Source organism: Oncorhynchus masou, chromosome 6 (genome assembly GCF_036934945.1).
Source record: "Oncorhynchus masou masou isolate Uvic2021 chromosome 6, UVic_Omas_1.1, whole genome shotgun sequence".
Classification (NCBI taxonomy): domain Eukaryota; kingdom Metazoa; phylum Chordata; class Actinopteri; order Salmoniformes; family Salmonidae; genus Oncorhynchus; species Oncorhynchus masou.
This window is the reverse complement of record NC_088217.1, coordinates 54,670,663-54,694,768: the sequence shown is the minus strand read 5'-3', so window position 1 is coordinate 54,694,768 and position 24,106 is coordinate 54,670,663. Positions and strand designations below refer to the sequence as shown.

Below are 24,106 nucleotides of genomic sequence, written 5' to 3'. Positions count from 1 at the left end.
AAGTGCACCAGTCCCTCCTGCAACAAAGCACCCCCACAACATGATGCTGCCACCCCCGTGCTTCACTGTTGGGATGGTGTTCTTCGGCTTGCAAGCCTCCCTCTTTTTCCTCCAAACATAACAATGGACATTATAGCCAAATTGTTTTATTTTTGTTTCATCAGACAAGAGGATATTTCTCCAAAAAGTATGATCTTTGACCCCGTGTGCAGTTGCAAACTGTAGCCTGGCGTCTTTATGGCGGTTTTGGAGCAGTGGCTTCTTCCTTTCTGAGTGGCCTTTCAGGTTATGTCGATATAGAACTCATTTTACTGTAGATATAGATACTTTTGTGCCTGTTTCCTCCAGCATCTTCACAAGGTCCTTTGCTGTTGCTCTGGGATTGATTTGCACTTTTCGTACCAAAGTACGTTCATCTCTAGGAGACAGAACGCGTCTCCTTCCTGAGTGGTATGACGGCTGTGTAGTCCCATGGTGTTTATACTTGTGTAATATTGTTTGTACAGATGGACGCCCTTCAGGCGTTTGGAAATTGCTCCCAATGATGAACCAGACTTGTGGAGGTCTACAATTCTCTTTCTGAGGTCTTGGCTGATTTCTTTCGATTTCCCCATGGTGTCAAACAAAGAGTCATTGAGTTTGAAGGTAGGCCTTGAAATACATCCACAGATACACCACCAGTTGAATCAAATTATGTCAATTTGCCTATCAGAAGCTTCTAAAGCTATGACATAATTTCCTTGAATTTTCCAAGCTGTTTAAAGGCACAGTCAACTTAGTGTATGTAAACTTCTGACCCACTGGAATTGGGATACAGTGAATTATAAGTGAAATAATCTGTTTATAAACAGTTGTTGAAAATATTCTATAGTAAATAAACTATAGTTTGTTAAGAAGAAATTTGTGGAGTGGTTGCAAAACGAGTTTTAATGACTCCAACCTAAGTGTTTGTAAACTTCCGACTTCAACTGTACAATCAATCAGTCACATGCCTACCCTCAGCCGTGTGACTTGTGTCTGAGGATCGATTAGCCTGAAAACAAAAACAACACACAGGATAAGTCTGTGAATTGAATGAATTTCCATGCCTGTATAATAAGGGCAAAGAGCTTGTGTCTCACTTGAGGCATTCGCAGGTGACCAGCAGGTGAGACTCTGTCATCCTGAAGATGTTGTGTATGGCTCTGGCTGCTAGGATCTGTCTCATGGTCTCATAGATGACGTCAGAGCTGTCCGCATTCTGCACCTCCATACAGCCCAGGAAACGCGCAAAGAACAGCTGGTGCAGGATAGAGCCTGGATGGACACATATTGTCAATTTTCTTTTCTTTTTCCACAGAAATTAATCTTTCGCTTTTAACCTGACCACCTGAGAGAGAAACACACACACACACACACACACACACACACACACACACACACACACACACACACACACACACACACACACACACACACACACACACACACACACACACACACACACACACACACACACCTACCTTCACTCTCCTCCGCTGGTGTGCCTCCGGATTCACCAAAAGGATTGGTCCTTCTTTCAAAAAAGGGGGAGCAAAGAAACACACCCACATCTTAAGAACATGACTGGCACAGTGTAGTAGACTCAGAACTATTTTCCATTCAACACATACCATGGGCTAGGCCTGCCCCTATACACCGTTAAGGAAACCCTGGGTAGTACTGACCTTCCCAGTCCGGCAGCCTTCGCCTGTCCTGCGTCCTCCTCGCTGACTGGAGAGATGATGTCAAACTGGATGGGCGTGTTTGGAGCCACCAGTGCGTCCAAGGAGAGGACGGAGAGGGCCGGGGAGGCCGTCTCAGAGCCTGCCGAGCTCACACTGCTGGCCCGCGCTGCCGGTGGCCGCCCTTGTCTACACGGGACGGATAGATGTAGAGACGGATGGACGAGACCCAGGGAACAGAAAAGAGATGGAGGTTAGAAAGATGGAAACAAGGGATGCTAGCCTCATTGAACATAAGAAAAAAGGTGTACTCAAGAAACCTTTCACTACAGTAGGGTCAGGACTTTTTCCAGGCCATGTGACTAAACCAGGAAAAACACTTGCCTCCAAGTTACAGGGTGAGCTAGGCTAGGCTAGTTATAGGCTGTAATGTGTATAACCAAGCCTAGAGATTTTCGTAGGCAGATCAGGAAAAACTCCAGGCCCAAATAATGAAGTCTATGATTGTGTGAGGAGAGACGGTTCAGAAACCCACGTGCTCGGCCGCAAACTCTCATGCCTCTGCTGGAAGGAGGGAGATGGTGTCACAGCCTCAAGAGCTGATTGGTTCACTCTGGCTGCGATTTCCTGCCAATAGAAAGAGGGCATTTCAGCAAAGAGGAAATGCGCTTGGCAACAGAGAGAAAGAGGGTAGATGAGATTCACACTAACCACATCCCATCCCAGACATCCAGCACTGGCTAGGTGAATGTCACACCATGGACACACACAGGGGTGTTGGAGCATTGCTCTATCTATGATAATATCAACTAAATATAAAGATGATGCAAGCACAGGCTTTTCCAGAGCATAGCAAGATACTCACCTCTGGGTTCTCACTGAGATATATCCTCTTTGAGATGTTGTTAATCGTTGCAATCCACTGAGGGAGAAAAGAGGAGCACAGGACAGTGTTATTAAGAGATACCATAGCTACATTATACATTTATACAATACATAAACACATCCACAATACATTTAATTAAAACTACTGTCGCACCTCTTCACAATCCTTCCTGCTCTCTGCCTGCAAGATGGCCACTCTGAAACAAAGACCGAGCGCATCAGTAACGTCTGTGGAAATTCACATTTTCTTTTGTGACTAAGTTAGAAATCTTCAGGTAACAACAACACTTCATAAAGCGTTTATCGCTAGTTAAAAATTACTTCTTGCCGTCGAAGGATGTGATCTGGAAGCAGAAGCGTCGGTCCTCACAGTCCACGGCCATGACGGAGCAGTTGTCTATATCCATGACAAGACCCCCCGCCACGTCCCCCCGCGCCTGGCTCATCAGGTTCCCTCCCTGGGTGAAGAAGTACTGCCGCTCCCAGGATGAAGACACTAAGCCCGTTTTACTTAGGAAACACATTTAGGAGTAAAAACATGGTAGAAACATATTGTCGTTCCGATTAAGGCATTTTGTACCGTATTCACTTTCACTAGAAATGAATAAAAGCATCAGTTTAAAAACAAGCAGGAGCTGCCCTACTGTTGCTTCAAATAGAAACGAGCAGACTTTTTATTTGATTTACTAACCCAGGTGTTTATTTAAAATATATGTTGGTCTTGAACTACAGTGTTGCAGGACTGAGGAAGGTCAGTTTGTTTGGCTAGGCAGTCATTTCTTACTTGCGAGTGTTGAGGTAGCCGGCCTTGCGTGTGAGGTTGCGGTTGACAGGAACCAGACTGGGGTCAGGGTCAGGCATGTAGAGGAGGTCATTGGCCTGCTCCATATCCTGGATGGTCTGTTGCATCACATCCACCTCCCCGGCCATCTCCCTGCGGACACTGGACACAACCAAACACATTACACGCCCGACCTTCAATTTTTTTTAAGCAATATGACAATTCCACTTGGCCTCATAGAGGGCAAAGATGGAGCTACCACCACTGCTGAAGACTATCCAATCTTTTCAGATCTCTACAAATCTCAAGGGGTTGGGGGATAGGAGATGAAGCTTACTTCTGAACACTGGTTCCTATGTCGGTGAGGAAGTCTTCCCACTGCTGGGTCAGGTTCTCTGATCCCAGCTTGAAGAAGCTGATCTGGGATATACAGAAAGACAGACATGCTGGTCAGAATATATGCTCCAGCAGGGAGAGAGAGAGAGAAAGAAATACAGAGAGTGAGAGACAGAAAGAAATACAGAGAGCGAGCGAGAGAGAGAAAGAAATACAGAGAGCGAGCGAGAGAGAAAGAAATACAGAGAGCGAGCGAGAGAGAGAAAGAAATACAGAGAGCGAGCGAGAGAGAAAGAAATACAGAGAGCGAGAGAGAGAAAGAAATACAGAGAGCGAGAGAAAGAAATACAGAGAGCGAGCGAAAGAAATAGAGAGTGAGCGAGAGAGAGAAATACAGAGAGCGAGAGAGAGAAAGAAATTACAGAGAGCGAGCGAGAGAGAGAAAGAAATACAGAGTGAGCGAGAGAGAGAAAGAAATACAGAGCGAGCGAGAGAGAGAAAGAAATACAGAGCGAGCGAGAGAGAGAAGGAAATATAGAGAGCGAGAGAAAGAAATACAGAGAGCGAGAGAGAAAGAAATACAGCGAGAGAGAGAAAGAAATACAGCGAGCGAGAGACAGAAAGAAATACAGAGCGAGCGAGAGAAAGAAATACAGAGCGAGCGAGAGAGAGAGAGAGGAGAGAGAGAGAAAGTAAGGTTGATGTACCTGTGCTTGCATGTATCCCAGTAGTGGCTCCAGGAGGGACATCTTTTTCTTGTACTGCAGCGTGTTGAGGGCTGTGAAGTAGTGCATCATGGTCTGGTGCTGCTTCTTCCTGGAGGTGTACACATCCTCCATCACCTCACCCTTCACCTGGAGAGAAGACGCGCACACACACACATACACAACAAACGCACGCAGACATACACACGGAAGCGCGCACACAAATGTCAGGTTTTATTTGGCGAGGAAGTTATTGTTACAACAACGTCACGTTATATTAAGAAACCTTACCTTCTCATTGTCCCTCCTTTTAGAGAGACGGCTGTATCTGTTGATGGCCATGTCGTGATCTGTCGACAGAAAATGTGTTATTACATGTACAACATGGGCATTGTAACAAGACATCATGCCAACATCACAACATTAAGTTTTCATGTTTTACTGAATAGTTCTCACTCACCATCGCTGGCAATCTGGAACACTTCCTTCAGGGTCAGGATCTCTGTAGGGGAGAGAGAGAGAGAAGGTTAACGTCCATTTCAAACGGCTCACATTCTGCCACTACCAAACGCAGCCACCCTCTAACGACATGCCCTTGGGGACCAGGGCTCCGATCCCCAGTCCCACCTCTTCACCATGCATCCCTCTAATCTGTCTCCATCTCTCGTAAATGTACATGATCTCTGTATGAACAATACAACATGAGAATGGAACTCTTTCAGAGTCCTACCTTTTAAGTCCCTCTCCTTAAACTGAGTGATGGGAAACATCATGGCATCAGCCAGCTGAGTGGACAGCACTGCATGACAGGAACTCAGCTGTGGGAGAGAAGACAGGTTAGTTACGTTACTGAATCTCCTCAGGGAAACGTATCTTGTGTTTCTCATCAGACAGGTGGAGAGGAGAGGTGGGGGAGGTTAGAGAGATGGAAGAGAGAGAAGGAAGAAAGATGGAAGGGATATGGAAAAAACAGGGTGAAGGAAGGGATGGCTTGAAGTGAAGAGTGAGGGAGGAGCCTGTGTGGAGTGACTGATGGGAGAGGTTAAGACAGACAGAAGGAAATGAGAACAGAAAGGGAGAGGTTGAGACAGAGAGAAAGGAAAGGATAGAAAAAAAGGTGAGGTTAAGACAGACAGAAGGAAATGAGAACAGAAAGGGAGAGGTTAAGACAGACAGAAGGAAAGGAGAACAGAAAGGGAGAGGTTAAGACAGAGAGAAAGGAAAGGAGAGAAAAAAAGGGAGAGGTTAAGAAAGAGAGAAGGAAAGGAGAGAAGAAATGTAGAGGTTAAGATGGACGGAATGTAGGAAGCAATAGAAGAAAGAGAAAGGAAGGGAGCGGTTAAAGTGTGAGTGTTTACAGTGTAGTGTAACTAATGAAGGTTAAGACACAGAGAGAAAGAAAGAAGGAAGAAAATGAAAGGAAAGGAGAGAAGAAAGATTTTAAGATGAAGAGAACGGAGAAAAGAAGAGTAGAGGAGAGGTGATCGTGCAAAGTGGGAGAGTGTGTATAGTGTGGTGTAATTAAGAAAAGGTAGAGATGAAAAAGGTTAAGACGGTATAATCCTATTTGAGCAGCAGCGTGCCACAGCGAGGAGGATGAGTTAATGAGGGCAGAGCAGCGGACCCGCTGCGTGTGTTCTCACCTCGTCTATGACTTTGGCAAACTGCTGCAGAGTGGAGCTCATGACCTCGTCATCACAGCAAAGAGGGAAACGCTGCAAAGACAGCCCAGTCAGCCCTAAACCATTTTACATTCGCGAATTCAGCCATTTATCAGACGCTCTTATCTGGAGGGACATAGTCAGCGCATTCAACTAATGTTCAAACCGTAAGGGTTTCTTGGAAGATGCATGAAAAAGAAATACATACATACTGTACATCATTCCAGCATGTTGACACTGAGAACATAGGCCTACCTGTTTCTCATACCCCTTCAGAAGTTTGGAGGTGAGATGGGTGGCAGCACTCAACTCATTCTGAAAAAAAGGAGTCATGTCCGTTTCATCTAACGAGCTGTAGGAGCAATATAAAGAAAAGGTGTGTGTGTGTGAGTGAGAGTATTGAGTGTGTGCATGCTTGCATTTTTGCTTGTTTTTAAAAGCCTGGACACTAACTGGCATGAGCATATCCCAGAGGTCATTGCTCACCTGTGCATCGTAGATTCTGTGCATGGCCTGGAAGAGCTGCTGGGAGTATTTCGATATGGCAGCTGCATCCTCCTCAAACACGCCGAGCAGGGAGCGCGTCTGGCAACAGAGAAACACACTGGATGAAGGAAGCACTCAACTCAGGAAACATTCAGGTTAGGTTGACCTGAAGTAGGTAGCTTAGATGGCACACTTATGTCACCCTTGTGCAAGGCTAATCTGGTCCCAGATCTGTAGCTTTAGCCAACCCCTCTGACTATTGTAGTCACGCCACCGATGGAGGCTCCTCGGTGGAATGGGAGGTCCATCCCACACAGTGAATTTCATAAAAATTGAAATAATGATCATAAAAAATGTTATCCTTTTTAAATTCAATTATACTAAAAACTACATAACTGATTAAAGACACTGTTTCGCAATGAAGTTCTACAGTAGCCTCAACAGCACCCTCCTCTGGGTACATTGACTTCAATACAAAACCTAGGAGGCTCATGGTTCACACCTTCTTCCACAGACTTATAGAGTAAATATGATGACGTGTTCCAACCTATCAGATTTCTTGCAGTATGAACTAACATCTCGTAAATAGTAATTGCGCAACTTTCAAACAATTTCCCCCATTCAAACAATATCCCCCATAGATAAACTGTCATGTCTTTTCTCAATCGTGTACAAGCATTTTTCAGAACAATGTTGTAGATTTTCAAAACAGAGTCCACAAGACACTGAAGTCTGTGGCTTTTTGTAAAACAGTAAATGCGTTTTTTAAATGCAGTTGTCTTCTCAAAACACAAATTTCGCAAAATACATACAGTACCAGTCAAAAGTTTGGACAAACCTACTCAAACAAATGATAGTCCCACTAAGCGCAAACCAGATGGGAGGGTTTAATTGCTGAGGAATGCTGTGGTAGCCATGCTGGTTTGCGCTTATAGGGACTATCATTTGTTTTTCAACAGGACAATGACCCAACACACCTTCAGGCTGTGTAAGGCCTATTTGACCAAGGAGAGTGATGAAGAGAGCACGATAAAACCTATTCTCCCTCAGGAGACTGAAAAGATTTGGCATGCACCATCGAGAGCATCCAGACTTTTTGCATCACTGTCTGGTATGGCAACCACTTGGCCTCCAACCGCAAGGCACTACAGGGGGTAGTGCGTAAGGCCCAGTACATCACTGGCGCAAAGCTTCCTGCCATCCAGGACCTCTACACCAGGCGGTGTCAGAGAAAGGCCCTAAAAATTGTCAGACTCCAGCCACCCTAGTCATAGACTGTTCTCTCTACTACCGCATGGCAAGGGGTACCGGAGCGCAAAGTCTAGGTCCAAGAGGCTTCTAAACAGTTTTTTACTTCCAAGCCATAAGACTAATGAAAATCGAATGAAATGGCTACGCAGACTGTTTGCATTGCCCCCCCCTTCCACTTTTACACCGCTTCTACTCTGTTGTTATCATATATGCATAGTCACTTTAATAACTCTACCTACATGTATATACAGTTGAAGTCGGAAGTTTACATACACGTTAGCGAAATACATTTCAACTCAGTTTCACAATTCCTGACATTTAATCCTAGTAAAAATGCCCTGTTTTAAGGCAGTTAGGATCACCACTTAATTTTAAGAATGTGAAATGTCAGAATAATAGCAGAGAGAATGATTTATTTCAGCTTTTATTTCTTTCATCACATTCCCAGTGGGTCAGAAGTCTACATACACTAAATTGGTATTTGGTATCATTGCCTTTAAATTGTTGAACTTGAGTCAAACGTTTCAGGTAGCCTTCCACAAGCTTCCCACAATTGTTGGGTGAATTTTGGCCCATTCCTCCTGACAGCTCGTGTAACGGAGTCAGAATTGTAGGCCTCCTTGCTCACACACGCTTTTTCAGTTCTGCCCACACATTTTCTATAGGATTGAGGTCAGGGCTTTGTGATGGCTACTCCAATACCTTGACTTTGTTGTCCTTAAGCCATTTTGCCACTAATTTGGAAGTATGCTTGGGGTCATTGTCTATTTGGAAGACCCATTTGCGACCAAGCTTTAACTTCCTAACTGATGTCTTGAGATGTTGCTTCAATATATCCACATAATTTTCCTCCCTCATGATGCCATCTATTTTGTGAAGTGCACCAGTCCTTCGTGTAGCAAAGCACCCCCACAACATGATGCTGCCACCACCTGTGGTTCACGGTTGGGATGGTGTTCATTGGCTTGCAAGCCTCCCTCTATTTCCTCCAAACATAACGATGGTCATTATGACCAAACACTTCCTTTTTGTTTCATCAGACCAAAGGACATTTCTTCAAAAAGTACCATCTTTGTCCCCATGTGCAGATCTAAACTGTAGTCTGGCTTTTTTATGGCGGTTTTGGAGCAGTGGCTTCTTTCTTGCTGAGCGGCCTTTCAGGTTATGTCGATATAGGACTCATTTTACTGTGGATATAGATACTTTCGTACCTGTTTCCTCCAGCATCTTCACAAGGTCCTTTGCTGTTGTTCTGGGATTGATTTGCACTTTTTGCACCAAAATACATTAATCTCTAGGAGACAGAACGTGTTTCCTTCCTGAGTGGTATGACAGCTGTGTGGTCAAAGTAGATGTCCTAACCGAATTGCCAAAACTATAGTTTGTTAAGAAGCAATTTGTGGAGTGGTTGAAAAACTAGTTTTAAAGACTACAGTCTAAGTGTATGTAAACTTCCAACTTCAACTGTATTACCTCAACCAACCGGTGCCCCCACACATTGACTCTGTACCGGTACCCCCCTGTATATGGTCTCACTATTGTTATTTTACTGCTGCTCTTTAATTACTTGTTGCTTTCATTTTTTATTCTGATTGTTTTTTAACTGCACTGTTGGTTAGGGGCTCAGAAGTAAGCATTTCACTCTAAGGTTAACATTGGTTGTATTCGGAGCATGTGACTAATAAAAATGGATTTGATTTGATGAAGTACAACATCAGATGACCTAGCCTCCACAATCCCCTGACCTCAACCCAATTAAGATGGTTTGGGATGAGTTGAACTGCAGAGTGAAGGAAAACAGCCAACAAGTCCTCAGCATATGTGGGAACGTTCCAGGTGAAGCTAGTTGAGAGAATGCCAAGCGTGTGCAAAGCTGTCATCAAGGCAAAGGGTGGCTACTTTGAAGAAACTCTAATCTAAAATATATCTGGATTTGTTTAACACTTCTTTTGGTTACTACATGACTCCATATGTGTTATTTCATAGTTTTGACATTTCACTATTATTCTACAATGTAGAAAAACCCTTGAATGGGTAGGTTTGTCCAATCTTTTGACTGGCACTGCACAATCATTAAACATGACAGTGACTTCAGAAAGTATTCACAGCCCTTGACTTTTGTTGTGTTACAACCTGAATTTAAAATGTATTAATTTGCAATTGTGTGTCACTGGCCTACACAAAATACCCCCTAATGTCAAAATGGAAAGAAGTACTCAACCCCTTTGTTATGGCAAGCCTAAATAAGTTCAGGAGTAAAAATGTGCTGAACAAGTCACATAATAAGTTGCATGGACTCACTCTGTGTGCAATAATAGTGTTTAACATTATTTTTTAATAATTACCTCATCGCTGTATCCCACATATACGGTGCATTTCGGGAAGCATTCAGACCCTTTGACTTTTTCCACATTTCAAATCAAATGTATTAATCACATACATATGGTTAGCAGATGTTAATGCGAGTGTAGCGAAATGCTTGTGCTTCTAGTCCCGACAATGCAGTAATAACCAACGAGTAATCTAACCTAACAATTCCAAAACTACTACCTTATACAAACAAGTGTAAAGGGATAAAGAATATGTACATAAAGATATGAATGAGTGATGGTACAGAACGTCATAGGCAAGATGCAGTAGATGGTATCGAGTACAGTATATACACTCACTTACGTTACAGGGGTGGCAGGTAGCCTAGTGGTTAGAGCATTGGACCAGTGGCCGAAAGACTGCTAGATCAAATCCTCGAGCCGACAAGGTAAAATCTGTCATTCTGCCCCTGAACAAGGCAGTTAACCCACCGTTCCTAAGCCGCCGTTGGAAATAAGAATGTTCTTTAACTGACTTGCCTAGTTAAAATAAAGGTTAAATAAAATAAATACAACCTTAGTCAAAAATGTATTAAATTGTTATTTCTTATCTGCACACAATACCCGATAATAAAAAAGCGAAAACAGGTTTTTAGACATTTTAGACAACAGAAATACCTTATTTACATAATTATTCAGACACTTTGCTATGAGACTCGAAATTGAGCTCAGGTGCATCCGGTTTCCATTCATCATCCTCGAGATGTTTCTACGACTTGATTGGTAAATTCAATTGATTGGATATTATTTGGAAAGGCACACACCTGGCAATATAAGGTCCCCCAAGCCATTAGGTCGAAGGAATTGTCCGTACAGCTCCGAGACTGTGTCGAGGCACAGATCTGGGGAAGGGTGCCAAAATATACAAGCAGCTTTGAAGGTCCTCAAGAAAAAAGTGGCCTCCATCATTCTTAAATGGAAGAAGTATGGAACCACCAAGACTCTTCCTAGTGCTGGCCACCTGACCAAACTGAGCAATCGGGGGAGATATGCCTTGGTCAGGGAGGTGTCCAAGAAGCGAATGGTCACTCTGACAGAGCTCCTCTGTGGAGATGGGAGAACCTTCCAGAAGCACAACCATCTCTGCAGCACTCCAACAATCAGGCTTTTATGGTAGAGTGGCCACACGGGAGCCACTCCTCAGTAAAAGGCATTTGACAACCCGCTTGGAGTTTGCCAAAAGGCACCTAAAGGACTCTCACACCATGAGAAACAAGACTCTCTGGTCTGATAAAACCAAGATTGAACTCTTTGGCTTAAATGCCAAGCGACACGTCTGGAGGAAACCTGGCACCAACCCTACGGTGAAGCATGGTGGTGGCAGCATCATGCTGTGGGGATATTTGTCAGCGGCAGGGACTGGGAGACTAGTCAGGATCGAGGGAAAGATAAACAGAGCAAAGTACAGAGAGATACTTGATGAAAACCTGCTCCAGACAGAGCACTCAGGATCTCAGGCTGGGGCGAAGGTTCACCTTCCAACAGGACAACGACACCTAAGCAGACAGCCAACAACACAGGAGTGTATTCAGGACAAGTCTCTGAATGTCCTTGAGTGGCCCAGCCAGAGCCTAGACTTGAACCCAATCGAACATCTCTGGAAAGACCTGAAAATAACTGTGCAGCAACGCTCCCCATCCAACCTGACAGAGAGAAAAATGGGAGAAACTCCCCAAATAAATGTGTGCCAAGCTTGTAGCGTCATACCCAAGAAGACTTGAGGCTGTAATCACTGCCAAAGGTTCTTCAACAAAGTACTGAGTGAAGGGTCTGAAAACTTATGTAAAATGTGATATTTCCAAACCTGTTTTTGCTTTGTCATTATGGGGTACTGTGTGTATATTGATGAGAGAAAAAAACGATTTAATAAATTTTAGAGTAAGGCTGTAACGTAACAAAATGTGGAAAAAGTCAAGAGGTCTGAATACTGAATACTTCCAAATGCACTGTACAGGCCTCAATCAATATTATAATTGGAAAGTCACAATGTTGGTTGAGACGACTTAGGACTAACCGAAAGTCACTTAGAAGTAACCCAACTTCATTCTCTGCACTATAAAATTAAACAATCACCATTGCCTAGCTCGTTGCCTATATTGTACATGGTGGGACACTAAGTTATATAAATGTATTTGAGCACTTGCTCATTGCTGTTTCAACAGATCAGAAAATGCTTGTAGAGATAGAGAAAAATGTATGTGTCATGAAAGGAGTGTGGATGTTTGACCTGACCAAGGAGTTTCATACAACGACTGAACGGGAGCTGGTAATTATCTATTTTTTACTCCTCTGGTCTTGCCTGAGTCCTCTTTGTCCGGGACCGAGTAAAAATGTATCTGACACTGAGACAAGACCGAGACACTCAATATGTGGTCTTGAGACCAGACTCGAGAACGGTCTCGAGTACGACAACACTGAGTCGTAATTTAAAGGATAATAAATATTTCTAATTGTGGTGCACTTTATTGTTATCGCATTAATTCAGGCAATTTATCTCAATATGGATTTTTCTCCATATGACCAAGTCTAGTATAGTATAGCGCCTCAACCATAGAAATAGAATGACTAGAATGAAATGTATTCTATTTCTATGGCCTAATTCCACTGACACTGCTGTTCAGAGCCAGACCGTTCTGCAACAGACAGGAAAGACTGACGAATAGCCTACCACTGTATTGTACATGTTTTGTTGGATACTCTAGGTAGCTAGCTACATACAGTACAGTAGCTGATAGGGATTGGATGACATATCAAATGCTTCGAAAATTAAAACGCATGAATGTGATGGTTCTCTCTGTGCACGTGCAGCGCTCATGGTCAAGCCAAAAACAATTTATAAAAGGCATTACAATACTCTACTGTACTCTTTTTTTATTGTACTGCATTGTACTGTACTCTACTCTAAGTACTGTACTCTGTACTGTTTTGTACTTTACTCTACCCACTGTACTGTGCGATCCAAACTTGTGAAACATACATCTATGATAGGTTCCGATTTGGTCCAGTCCAGTCCATCTGTGAACGTAACATCAAGGCCAGGGTGGACTGACCAAATGTTCAATGTCCATGAACGTCCGGTGTTGGTTGGTGCTCAATGGGTGAGGATGCTGGTTACAGTAAATGGAAAGAGAGGGGGCTCATGGGTAGGTGTCCGTAAGAGCTGGGAGAGGTAACGAGTTTGAATCAATTCATAAACAAAATTGATATCAGTAAAATCACTATAGGTCTACCATTGGTAGGTCTACCATTACTTGTTACTTCTGTCAGGGAGAGACATTAGAAAATATATTAAAGATGTGGGTTTTTGGTAACAGAATTACAAGGCAACGTATCTTAAACTTACAGAAGGTAAACAATTTCTCCTACACTATAGATAAGTGTTGATATTAGTTGGTAGGGGTCTTTACGTCAACATGATTGTGTTTTGTTTCATTTGATTCCCTTTAAAACTTTTTCTGGTAGATGTTGTCTAAGAACCCCTTTCCATCTGTTCATTGAGAAAATGAAACCATGAACTTATGCCATATTTTTAAGATGGAAAATTGTCAAAAAAGATATCATTGACTTCATATACCAAAAACATAGTCTTCGCTTTCATTTAACCCCCAATTTGATATGCTCCTAAGAACTTTACATGTTGGTGCTCACGAGTCCTTTTCGATGGAAATGCCCTGAGGCTAAACATTTTGTTTCATGTAATAAAGTTTATTTTAAAATGGAGCACCGTGTTAATAACATGTATTAAATCATGGTAAACAATGTCGTTAAAATAAATTGACTCACCCACATAATAATACCTGGATGCACGTGTCAGCTTTGAAACATGGTTTTCTTTGTTTGGACGAGGCTCATGTGGCTTCTACCTGAGTACATGGCACCTGGTAATATACTGCAATTCACACCTATGTAGATGTTGATCATTAGCTCAACTCTCAGTGGTCGGACCCTCTTTTTGGCCCAAACATCCCTCTGTTCTTAGAGCTGCGTGAGCTAGGCGGTGGAGACCAAATACAGCGCTGCACATTAGTTCCTCACGGAGTGAACTTTCGCTGCACTCACATGGATCATACTGGGGTTACAGATGAGAAAAAAAGACCTAAATCTGCTGTTGGCACCCAGTCAAATTAGGCCGAAGGTTGCCTTGATAAATCTGGTTCATTCTCTTAAATGAAATACAATGACTGTTATTGCTTTACCTGGGGGTGTTGTTTGAAATGTCCGATACAACATACGTTGGTGACATAGCTTTCAACCCACTGCATACCCCTTACAAAATAGAATTTTCATGTGCAGGGTGTGCTATTAGCATGCTAACACCCACTAAGGCTCGCTATAATTCACTGGTTGAAGTTAAAGTAACTTGAGTGTAATGGAGTTGACTGGTGACATGAATATACAGTACCAGTCAAAAGTTTGGACACACCTACTCATTCAAGGGTATTTCTTCATTTTTACTATTTTCTACATTGAAGAATAATTTGTGAAGACATCAAAACTATGAAATAACATATGAAATCCTGTAGTAACCAAGAAAGTGTAAAACGAATCTAAATATATTTTAGATTCTCATCTCAAACTATGTCAATTGGGTTGAGGTTGGGTGAGTGTGGAGGCCAGGTCACCCGATGCAGCACTCCATCACCCTGCTTTTTGGTCAAATAGCCCTTACACAGCCTGGAGGTGTGTTGGGTCATTGTCCTGTTGAAAAACAAATTATAGTCCCACTAAGCGCAAACCAGAAGGGATGGCGTATTCTTGCAGAATGCTGTGGTAGCCATGCTGGTTAATCACAATCAGTGTCACCGGCAAAGCATCCCCACACCATCACACCTCCTCCATGCTTCACGTTGGGAACCACACATGCAGAGATCATCCGTTCACCTGATCTGCATCTCACAAAAACAGGGAGGTTGGAACCAAAAATCTCAAATTTGGACTCATCAGACCAAAGGACAGATTTCCACCGGTCTAATGTCTATTGCTTGTGTTTCTTGGCCCAAGCAAGTCTCTTCTTATTATTGGTGTCCTTTGGTAGTGGTTTATTTGAAAAACCTTGACCATAAAGGCCTGATTCACAGTCTCCTCTGAAAAGTTGATGTTGGGTGTGTCTGTTACTTGAACTCTGTGAAGAATTTATTTGGGCTGCAATTTCTGAGGCTGGTAACTCTAATGAAATTATCCTCTGCAGCAGAGGTAACTCTGGGTCTTCCTTTCCTGTGGCAGTCCTCATGAGAGACAGTTTCATCATAGCGCTTGATGGTTTTTGGGGCTGCACTTGAAGAAACTTTCAAAGTTCTTGAAATTTTCCAGATTGACTGACCTTCATGTCTTAAAGTAATGATGGAATGTCATTTCTCTTTGCTTTTTAGAGCTGTTCTTGACATAATATGAACTTGGTCTTTTACCAAATAGGGCTATCTTCTGTATACCACCCCTTCCTTGTCACAACACAACTGATTGGCTCAAATGCATTAAGAAGGAAAGAAATTCCACAAATGAACAAGGCACACATGTTAATTGAAATGCATTCCAGGTGACTACCTCATGAAGCTGGTTGAGAGAATGCCAAGAGTTTGCAAAGTTGTCATAGAGGCAAATGGTGGCTACTTTGAAGGATCTCAAATATATTTTTTATTTGTTTAACACTTTTTTGGTTAATACATGATTCCATGTGTTATTTCATAGTTTTGTCTTCACTATTATTTTACAATGTAGAAAATAGAAAAATAAAGAAAAACCCTTGAATAGGTAGGTATGTCCAAACGTTTGACTGGTACTGTATATCAATGGAACGAAGGTATACCCAAACTCGCTTCAGCCCATCTTAAATGAAAAAGGGGAAATCAGGTACTAGACTGAGGGACTTGAAAATCCCCAAAACATTCCTTACCCCAGGATACTTCAACTGGTGTCTTTCCAGGATAATAAAAAAGGAGTGCTCTGTTGCAGCATACATCTGATTGTTTACTTGTCCCATCAATAAATCTACCAGATTTATGCAGCAACAGAGTGTGCTCCTTTTCTTTATTCTCCCGGGTTATCACCAGTTGAAGTATCCTGGGGTAAGGAATGTTTGCGCATGTGCCAGGTGAAATGTCAACCTCAGTCCATGCGCTCCAAAACGTCGGGTAAATAATAGTGTCTGGTGGATATTAAAAAAAAATAAACATGTCGACCAGCTGAAGGACCAACCACACAGACAACTGGTAGAGTATGTCCAAACGTAATTTCATTAAATATTCTGTGCTTTGTAATTTGGCAACCTCGTCCCTAGACAGGAGAAAGTGGTGCACCCTGCCAGAGACTAACAGTAGCCAGCCAGCTAGAGTAAGGATGGTCACGTAACCTGGCAGTAGCTCATTTATGTGTTCATCAACACAAGGATGTGATGTGTTTCACTAGAAAACCATTTGCTGCATACTTTTAGCAGGTGGTGCAAAGGCCGATATTAATAATGTTGCATAAATAGATAATACCATTGACAGCTGGCAAGTATGACGAGGCCAGTTATCACTTTTTGAGCCATTTGACAACTCTTGATGCTTGCTCGAGCAAGATAGCAGGGCTAGCTTTTGCACGGCACAAAGACGAGAGATATAAAGCTAGCAGGCTACAGAGCATAGCGTGAAATATATTACCTGCGGACTGTCCTCGAATGTCTCCTCTATCGGTAATTTATCTATTCCAGACATGGCTATAGCTAGCTATTTCAATTCGTATCAATATGAACTGTAATATGTCAATAAGAAACAAAAGAGCTGACAATCACTCCCACTGAATTTTTTTCCCTTTACAGATAGATCCACAACACCCCAAACAGCTCCTCCCACATGCGGATTTGGGACACACTTGGACCGGTAGTCACTAGTTACCTCAGTCACGAAGTCATAATTATGGCTAAACCACAGAGTTTCTAAACCCAGAGGCGCAACATCGCGATTACTTCCGGGAACTTGCGAAACAGACCATGCCGGGGTTTGAGAAGTCAATATGAGAAATGAAAAAATATTCTGTCGTTTTTCATTTTCTTGAAATCTAAAGGCACAACCTACATTCGAGCCAATGTCTTATGTAGTTGAGCATCATATTACTTCAACCTCTTGAAAGTGACAAACTGACACTTTTAGATTTTCGTCAAAAAACAACTTTTGATCGAAGGAGTGCCCTTGATTTGACGGCCTGCACATGAACAATTTGGCGAGAAACTACCATTAAATCCATGGTTGCATTCCAAACACTTAAAAAATACACCCTATCCCCTCAGCCCTCAAATTAAGTGGACACTTCTAATGACGTATCATGACTTCGGACGAGTATACACTTGCAGGGCAAGGGAGGAAGGAATGATTTTTAAATGGACCGCCCTTGCCTGGAAATTCGTAACTCGTTCATCCCGGGATGATTGTGTTTTCAGCCACCGGTAGGTTGTGGTTGATTTATATGCGCTACATTCAATTAAAATCGCATGTCTACTTATATTAACTATATAATTTAATATACACCTACTGTATGATAGCTAGCAAATTAGCTAACTAATGTTAGCCTGCTTAGCTGGAACTTCTGAAGAAGGAAAATGTTTTATTTCAAAATTTTCCAAAAGCTAACCAAACAAAAACACTTTATTTTATGAGATGTGTTTGTGCCATCATGTGCATTAGTAGCACAATGTCTAACCTTTTTACATTTGTTTTTACTTACTCTTGACTTCTCCATATTTCCGTTGAGGTTTTAAGTTTTGGCTGACTTTTCTTACTGTATGTACAATCATCGCGAATGGAATTATGGGGTGTTTCAGGCCCCGATGGGAACATAATTGTACACTTGCAAACTCAATCAAGAATGAGGGGCTTACGTTGCGAACTTCCCTTGTTTGGCTAATCGTTTGGACCGACGTTCAAGATGGTGACAGGGATTCCGCCAAGGGCATCAGCGAGGTTAAGTGGACGAGGGTGTCTTTTATGAGTTTGAAACGCAGCCCATGTCAAACAATAAGTGATTTGTAAAGAGTATGAATGAGTGTGTACATGCTAGAATTCTTCTTTGATGAGGTTTAACGGTTGGCATACAATAAATTCCCTTCTGCACACTTCTCACACCTAGGAACCTCCTTCCTACACACTGCTGCCATATGCCCATAAGCTTGACACTAGTAACAACGTAATGTATTCGGTATAAATTCTTGTACAGGATAACTTACAGTTGAAGTCAGAAGTTTACATACACCTTATCCAAATACATTTAAACTCAGTCTTTTACAATTCCTGACATTTAATCCTTGCAAACATTCCCTGTCTTAGGTCAGTTAGGATCACTGCTTTATTTTAAGAATGTGAAATGTCAGAATAATAGTAGAGAGAATGATTTATTTCTTTCATCACATTCCCAGTGTGTCAGAAGTTTACCAGGTCAGGTCTTCATAGCAGATTTTGAAAAGGCATTTGATAAAGTACAACTAGAATGTATATATAAATGCCTGGACGACTTTAATTTTGGTGAATCTCTTATACGAAGGGTTAAAGTTATGTACAGCAACCCCAGATGTAAAATAGTAAATACTGGTTTACTTCTCAAAGTATTGAGCTTTTAAGAGGAGTAAAATAGGGCTGTCCATTGTCTCCATATCTATTTATTATGGCCATTGAAATGCAAGCTATTCAATTTAGATCCATCAATAAATCCAGGGGGATAAAAACAAAAGTGTCAATGTATGCCGAGGACAATTTTTTTCTTAAATCCACAATCTGGATCCCTGCACAGTCTCATTGAAGATCTTGATCACTTTTCGAGCCTCGCTGGATTAAAACCTAATTATTACAAGTGTACCATATTACATATTGTATCGTTAAAAAAAAGTGTTTACACTACCTTGTAATTGACCAATAAAATGGGCGGATGGTGAAGTAGACATACTTGGTATTCACATCTTCAAAAATATAAATCAATTTACCATAATTCATTTCAATAGAAAGTTAGCAAAAATAGATAAGATTCTGCAACCATGGAGAGATAAATACTTGTCTATTTATGGAAAAATCAGATTGATGAACTCTGGTCCTATCACAGTTTACTTACTTACTAATGGCACTGCCTACTCTGGATGACTCGTTTTTAAATCATATGAGCAAAAAATATTTTATTTTATTTGGAATGCTAAGCCAGACAAAATTAAACGTGTTTATTTATATAATGAATATGAGTTTGGGGGGGATAAAATTATTAAATATTAAAGCTTTAAACCTCTCACTAAAAGTTTCACTCATACATAAGTTATACTTAAACCCCAAATGGTTCTCCAGTAGATTATTAAGAAAGGCTCATCCTTTGTTAAAAAATTGCCTTTTTGCCTTCATACAGATTACAACTTCTCATTTCCGACAAAAATAAATGGGAGGAGATTTTCGATGTACCAATTCCATGGCACATGGTTTATGAACTGGTACAAAAAAACTACACTTGGTTCATCACTTAGTTTTTCAATTAAAATTATTATAAACAATTCTTGCCACCAACAGAGTCCTTATATATGGGGCATATATCTCTGAGGATTTTGTTGCGAAAAGACAAAATCAATAGATAATTTATTCTGGTATTGCCCCTCATCGGAAGTTAACATACACCTTAACCAAATACATTTAAACTCAGTTTTTCACAATTCCTGACATTTAATCCTAGTAATAATTCCCTGTTTTAGGTCAGTTAGGATCACCATTTTATTTTAAGAATGTGAAATGTCAGATTAATAGTTGAGAATTATTTATTTCAGCTTTTATTTCTTTCATCACATTCCCAGTGGGTCAGAAGTTTACATACACTCAGTTAGTATTTGGTAGCATTACCTTTAAATTGTTTAACTTGCATCAAACGTTTCAGGTAACCTTCCACAAGCTTCCCACAATAAGTTGGGTGAATTTTGGCCCATTCCTCCTGACAGCTGATGCAACTGAGTCAGGTTAGTAAGCCTCCTTGCTTGCACACGCTTTTTCAGTTCTGCCAACAAGTTTTGTATGGGATTGAGGTCAGGGCTTTGTGATGGCCACTCCAATACCTTGACTTTGTTGTCCTTAAGCCATTTTGCCACAATTTTGGAAGTGTGCTTGGGGTCATTATCCATTTGGAAGACCCATTTGCGACCAAGCTTCAACTTCCTGACTGATGTCTTGAGATGTTGCTTCAATATATCCACACTTTTCTTTCCTCATGGTGTCATCTATTTTGTGAAGTGCACCAGTCTCTCCTGCAGTAAAGCACCCCCACAACATGATGCTGCCACCCCGTGCTTCACGGTTGGGATGGTGTTCTTCGGCTTGCAAGCCTCCCCCTTTTTCCTCCAAACATAACAATGGTCATTATAGCCAACTGTTGTGTTTTTGTTTCATCAGACCAGAGGACATTTATCCAAAAAGTATGATCTTTGTCTCCATGTGCAGTTGTAAACCGTAGTCTGGCTTTTTTCCCGCTGTTTTGGAGCAGTGGCTTCTTCCTTTCTGAGCAGCCTTTATGATTATGTTGGTATAGGACTCGTTTCACTGTGGATAATATAGATACTTTTGTACATGTTTCCTCCAGCGTCTTCACATGGTCCTTTGCTGTTGTTCTGGGATTAAGTTTCACTTTTCGAACCAAAGTACATTGATCTCTAGGAGACAGAACACGTCTCCTTCCTGAGCGGTATGACGCTGCGTGGTCCCATGGTGTTTATACTTGCATACTATTGTTTGTACAGATGAACGTGGTACCTTTGGGCATTTTGAAATTGCTCCGACGGATGAACCAGACTTCTGGAGGTCTACATTTTTTTCTGAGGTCTTGGCTGTTTTCTTCTGATTTTCCCATGATGTCAAGCAAATAGGTAATGAGTTTGAAGGTAGGCCTTGAAATACATCCACAGGTACACCTCCAATTGACTCAAATTATGTCAATTATCAGAAGCTTCTAAAGCCATGACATAACTTTCTGGAATTTTCCAAACTGTTTAAAGGCACAGTCAATTTAGTGTATGTAAATTGTGATACAGTGAAATTATCTGTCTGTAAACAATTGTTGGGAAAATTACTTGTGTCATTCACAAAGTAGATGTCCTAACCGACTTGCCAAAACTATAGTTTGTTAACAATACATTTGGAGTGGTTGAAAAACACGTTTTAATGACTCCAACCTAAGTGCATGTAAACTTCCGACTTCAACTGTCGCTTGTCTCTGGTCACAGGTTCAGGAATAGTAAAAAAAAATCACAACATGCACATAACATTAACCTTACAAATAGCAGTGTTGGGTGATTTTGAAAGCCATAGTCAGTCAATAAATAATATAATAATACTTGTGGGAAAGGTTTTTATCTTTAGCTCACAATTTGTGGATAATACACTGCTCAAAAAAATAAAGGGAACACTAAAATAACACATCCTAGATCTGAATGATTGAAATATTCTTATTGAATACTTTTTTCTTTACATAGTTGAATGTGCTGACAACAAAATCACACAAAAAATATCAATGGAAATCAAATTTATCAACCCATGGAGGTCTGGATTTGGAGTCACACTCAAAATTAAAGTGGAAAACCACACAACAGGCTGATCCAACTTTAATGTAATGTCCTTAAAACAAGTCAAAATGAGACTCAGTAGTGTGTGTGGCCTCCGCGTGCCTGTATGACCTCCCTACAATGCCTGGGCATGCTCCTGATGAGGTGGCGGATAGTCTCCTGAGGGATCTCCTCCCAGACCTGGACTAAAGCATCCGTCAACTCCTGGACAGTCTGTGGTGCAATGTGGCGTTGGTGGATGGAGCGAGACATGATGTCCCAGATGTGCTCAATTGGATTCAGGTCTGGGGAACGGGCGGGCCAGTCCATAGCATCAATGCCTTCCTCTTGCAGGAACTGCTGACACACTCCAGCCACATGAGGTCTAGCATTGTCTGGCATTAGGAGGAACCCAGGGCCAACCGCACCAGCATATGGTCTCACAAGGGGTCTGAGGATCTCATCTCGGTACCTAATGGCAGTCAGGCTACCTCTGGCGAGCACATGGAGGAAATGCCACCCCACACCATGACTGACCCACCACCAAACCGGTCATGCTGGAGGATGTTGCAGGCAGCAGAACGTTCTCCATGGCGTCTCCAGACTCTCACGTCTGTCACGTGCTCAGTGTGAACCTGCTTTCATCTGTGAAGAGCACAGGGCGCCAGTGGCGAATTGGCCAATCTTGGTGTTCTCTGGCAAATGCCAAACGTCCTGCACGGTGTTGGGCTGTAAGCACAACCCACACCTGTGGACGTCGGGCCCTCATACCACTCTCATGGAGTCTGTTTCTGACCGTTTGAGCAGACACACATGCACATTTGTGGCCTGCTGGAGGTTATTTTGCAGGGCTCTGGCAGTGCTCCTCCTTGCACAAAGGCTTAGGTAGCGGTCCTGCTGCTGGGTTGTTGCCCTCCTACGGCCTCTTCCACGTCTCCTGATGTACTGGCCTGTCTCCTGGTAGCGCCTCCATGCTCTGGACACTATGCTGACAGACACAGCAAACCTTCTTGCCACAGCTTGCATTGATGTGTCATCCTGGATGAGCTGCACTACCTGAGCCACTTGTGTGGGTTGTAGACTCCATCTCATGCTACCACTAGAGTGAAAGCACCGCCAGCATTCAAAAGTGACCAAAACATCAGCCAGGAAGCATAGAAACTGAGAAGTGGTCAGGTCACCACCTGCAGATCCACTCCTTTATTGGGGGTGTCTTGCTAATTGCTTATAATTTCCACCTGTTGTCTATACCATTTGCACAACAGCATGTGAAATTTATTGTCAATCAGTGTTGCTTCCTAAGTGGACAGTTTGATTTCACAGAAGTGTGATTGACTTGGAGTTACATTGTGTTGTTTAAGTGATCCCTTTATTTTTTTGAGCAGTGTATATGATAGGTTCAAAAAACGGATAAAACATGGCAGCACTATTAAAAATGGCACACGGAAACCAAACGAGGGTGGTCTATGGTGATAGGTGGGATGGGCTAAGATTGGCTGAAGATTGGGATTAAAGAGTTTATGTTTGGTATTGTATTATTGTTATGTGACTGCTTTATATAAAATTACCATGCATATAAAAGGTATATGTAAAATGTATGTATATGTTACAAAAAGCTGTAAAAAACAAAGATATTTATCCTCCAAGGAGGGGGGTGGTGGAGGGGTTAATAAAATATAAAATAGAGAAAAAATAAACTAAATATTTAAACGGTGGACTCCCGTTTGATTTCAGTTTACTGCGATCAGAATCTCCTCTGGTGGTGATGAATCGGTAGTAATTTAAAAAATATATACAGTGGGGCAGAAAAGTATTTAGTCAGCCACCAATTGTGCATGTTCTCCCACTTAAAAAGATGAGCGAGGCCTGTAATTTTCATCATAGGTACACTTCAACTATAACAGACAAAATGAGAAGGAAAAAAAATCCAGAAAATCACATTGTAGGATTTTTAATGAATTCTTTTGCAAATTATGGTGGAAAATAAGTATTTGGTCAATAACAAAAGTTTCTCAATACTTTGTTATATACCCTTTGTTGGCAATGACAGAGGTCCAATGTTTTCTGTAAGTCTTCACAAGGTTTCCACACACTGTTGCTGGTGTTTTGGCCCATTCCTCCATGCAGATCTCCTCTCGAGCAGTGATGTTTTGGGGCTGTTGCTGGGAAACATGGACTTTCAACTCCCTCCAAAGATTTTCTATGGGGTTGAGATCTGGAGACTGGCTAGGCCACTCCAGGACCTTGAAATGCTTCTTATGAAACCAATCCTACGTTGCCTGGCGGTGTGTTTGGGATCATTGTCATGCTGAAAGACCCAGCCACATTTCATCTTCAATGCCCTTGCTGATGGAAGGTTTTCACTCAAAATCTCACGATGCATGGCCCCATTCATTCTTTGCTTTA

At 41.9% G+C, this 24,106-nt stretch overlaps 1 protein-coding gene across 3 annotated transcripts in view; it reads right to left on the bottom strand.

The window, feature by feature from the left end:
- The window catches only part of LOC135542299 (DCC-interacting protein 13-alpha-like), a 28,187-nt gene extending 11,191 nt beyond the window's left edge, over positions 1-16,996 (bottom strand). For 2 of the 3 annotated variants that reach the window (XM_064969170.1, XM_064969172.1), the window contains exons 1-18: positions 16,815-16,996; positions 6,557-6,655; positions 6,326-6,385; positions 6,053-6,124; positions 5,140-5,227; positions 4,870-4,911; positions 4,701-4,759; positions 4,413-4,559; positions 3,707-3,789; positions 3,373-3,531; positions 2,910-3,098; positions 2,743-2,785; positions 2,569-2,625; positions 2,239-2,330; positions 1,707-1,892; positions 1,503-1,555; positions 1,122-1,296; positions 997-1,033 (exon numbers count right to left, since the gene is read on the bottom strand). In XM_064969170.1, coding sequence (XP_064825242.1) covers positions 997-1,033; positions 1,122-1,296; positions 1,503-1,555; positions 1,707-1,892; positions 2,239-2,330; positions 2,569-2,625; positions 2,743-2,785; positions 2,910-3,098; positions 3,373-3,531; positions 3,707-3,789; positions 4,413-4,559; positions 4,701-4,759; positions 4,870-4,911; positions 5,140-5,227; positions 6,053-6,124; positions 6,326-6,385; positions 6,557-6,655; positions 16,815-16,868 — 1,695 coding nt within the window. In that variant the 5' untranslated portion in view covers positions 16,869-16,996. The remainder of the gene's footprint in view (positions 1-996; positions 1,034-1,121; positions 1,297-1,502; positions 1,556-1,706; positions 1,893-2,238; positions 2,331-2,568; positions 2,626-2,742; positions 2,786-2,909; positions 3,099-3,372; positions 3,532-3,706; positions 3,790-4,412; positions 4,560-4,700; positions 4,760-4,869; positions 4,912-5,139; positions 5,228-6,052; positions 6,125-6,325; positions 6,386-6,556; positions 6,656-16,814) is intronic. The other variant, XM_064969171.1, reaches the window with a different exon arrangement.
- Positions 16,997-24,106: the final 7,110 nt, after the last annotated feature.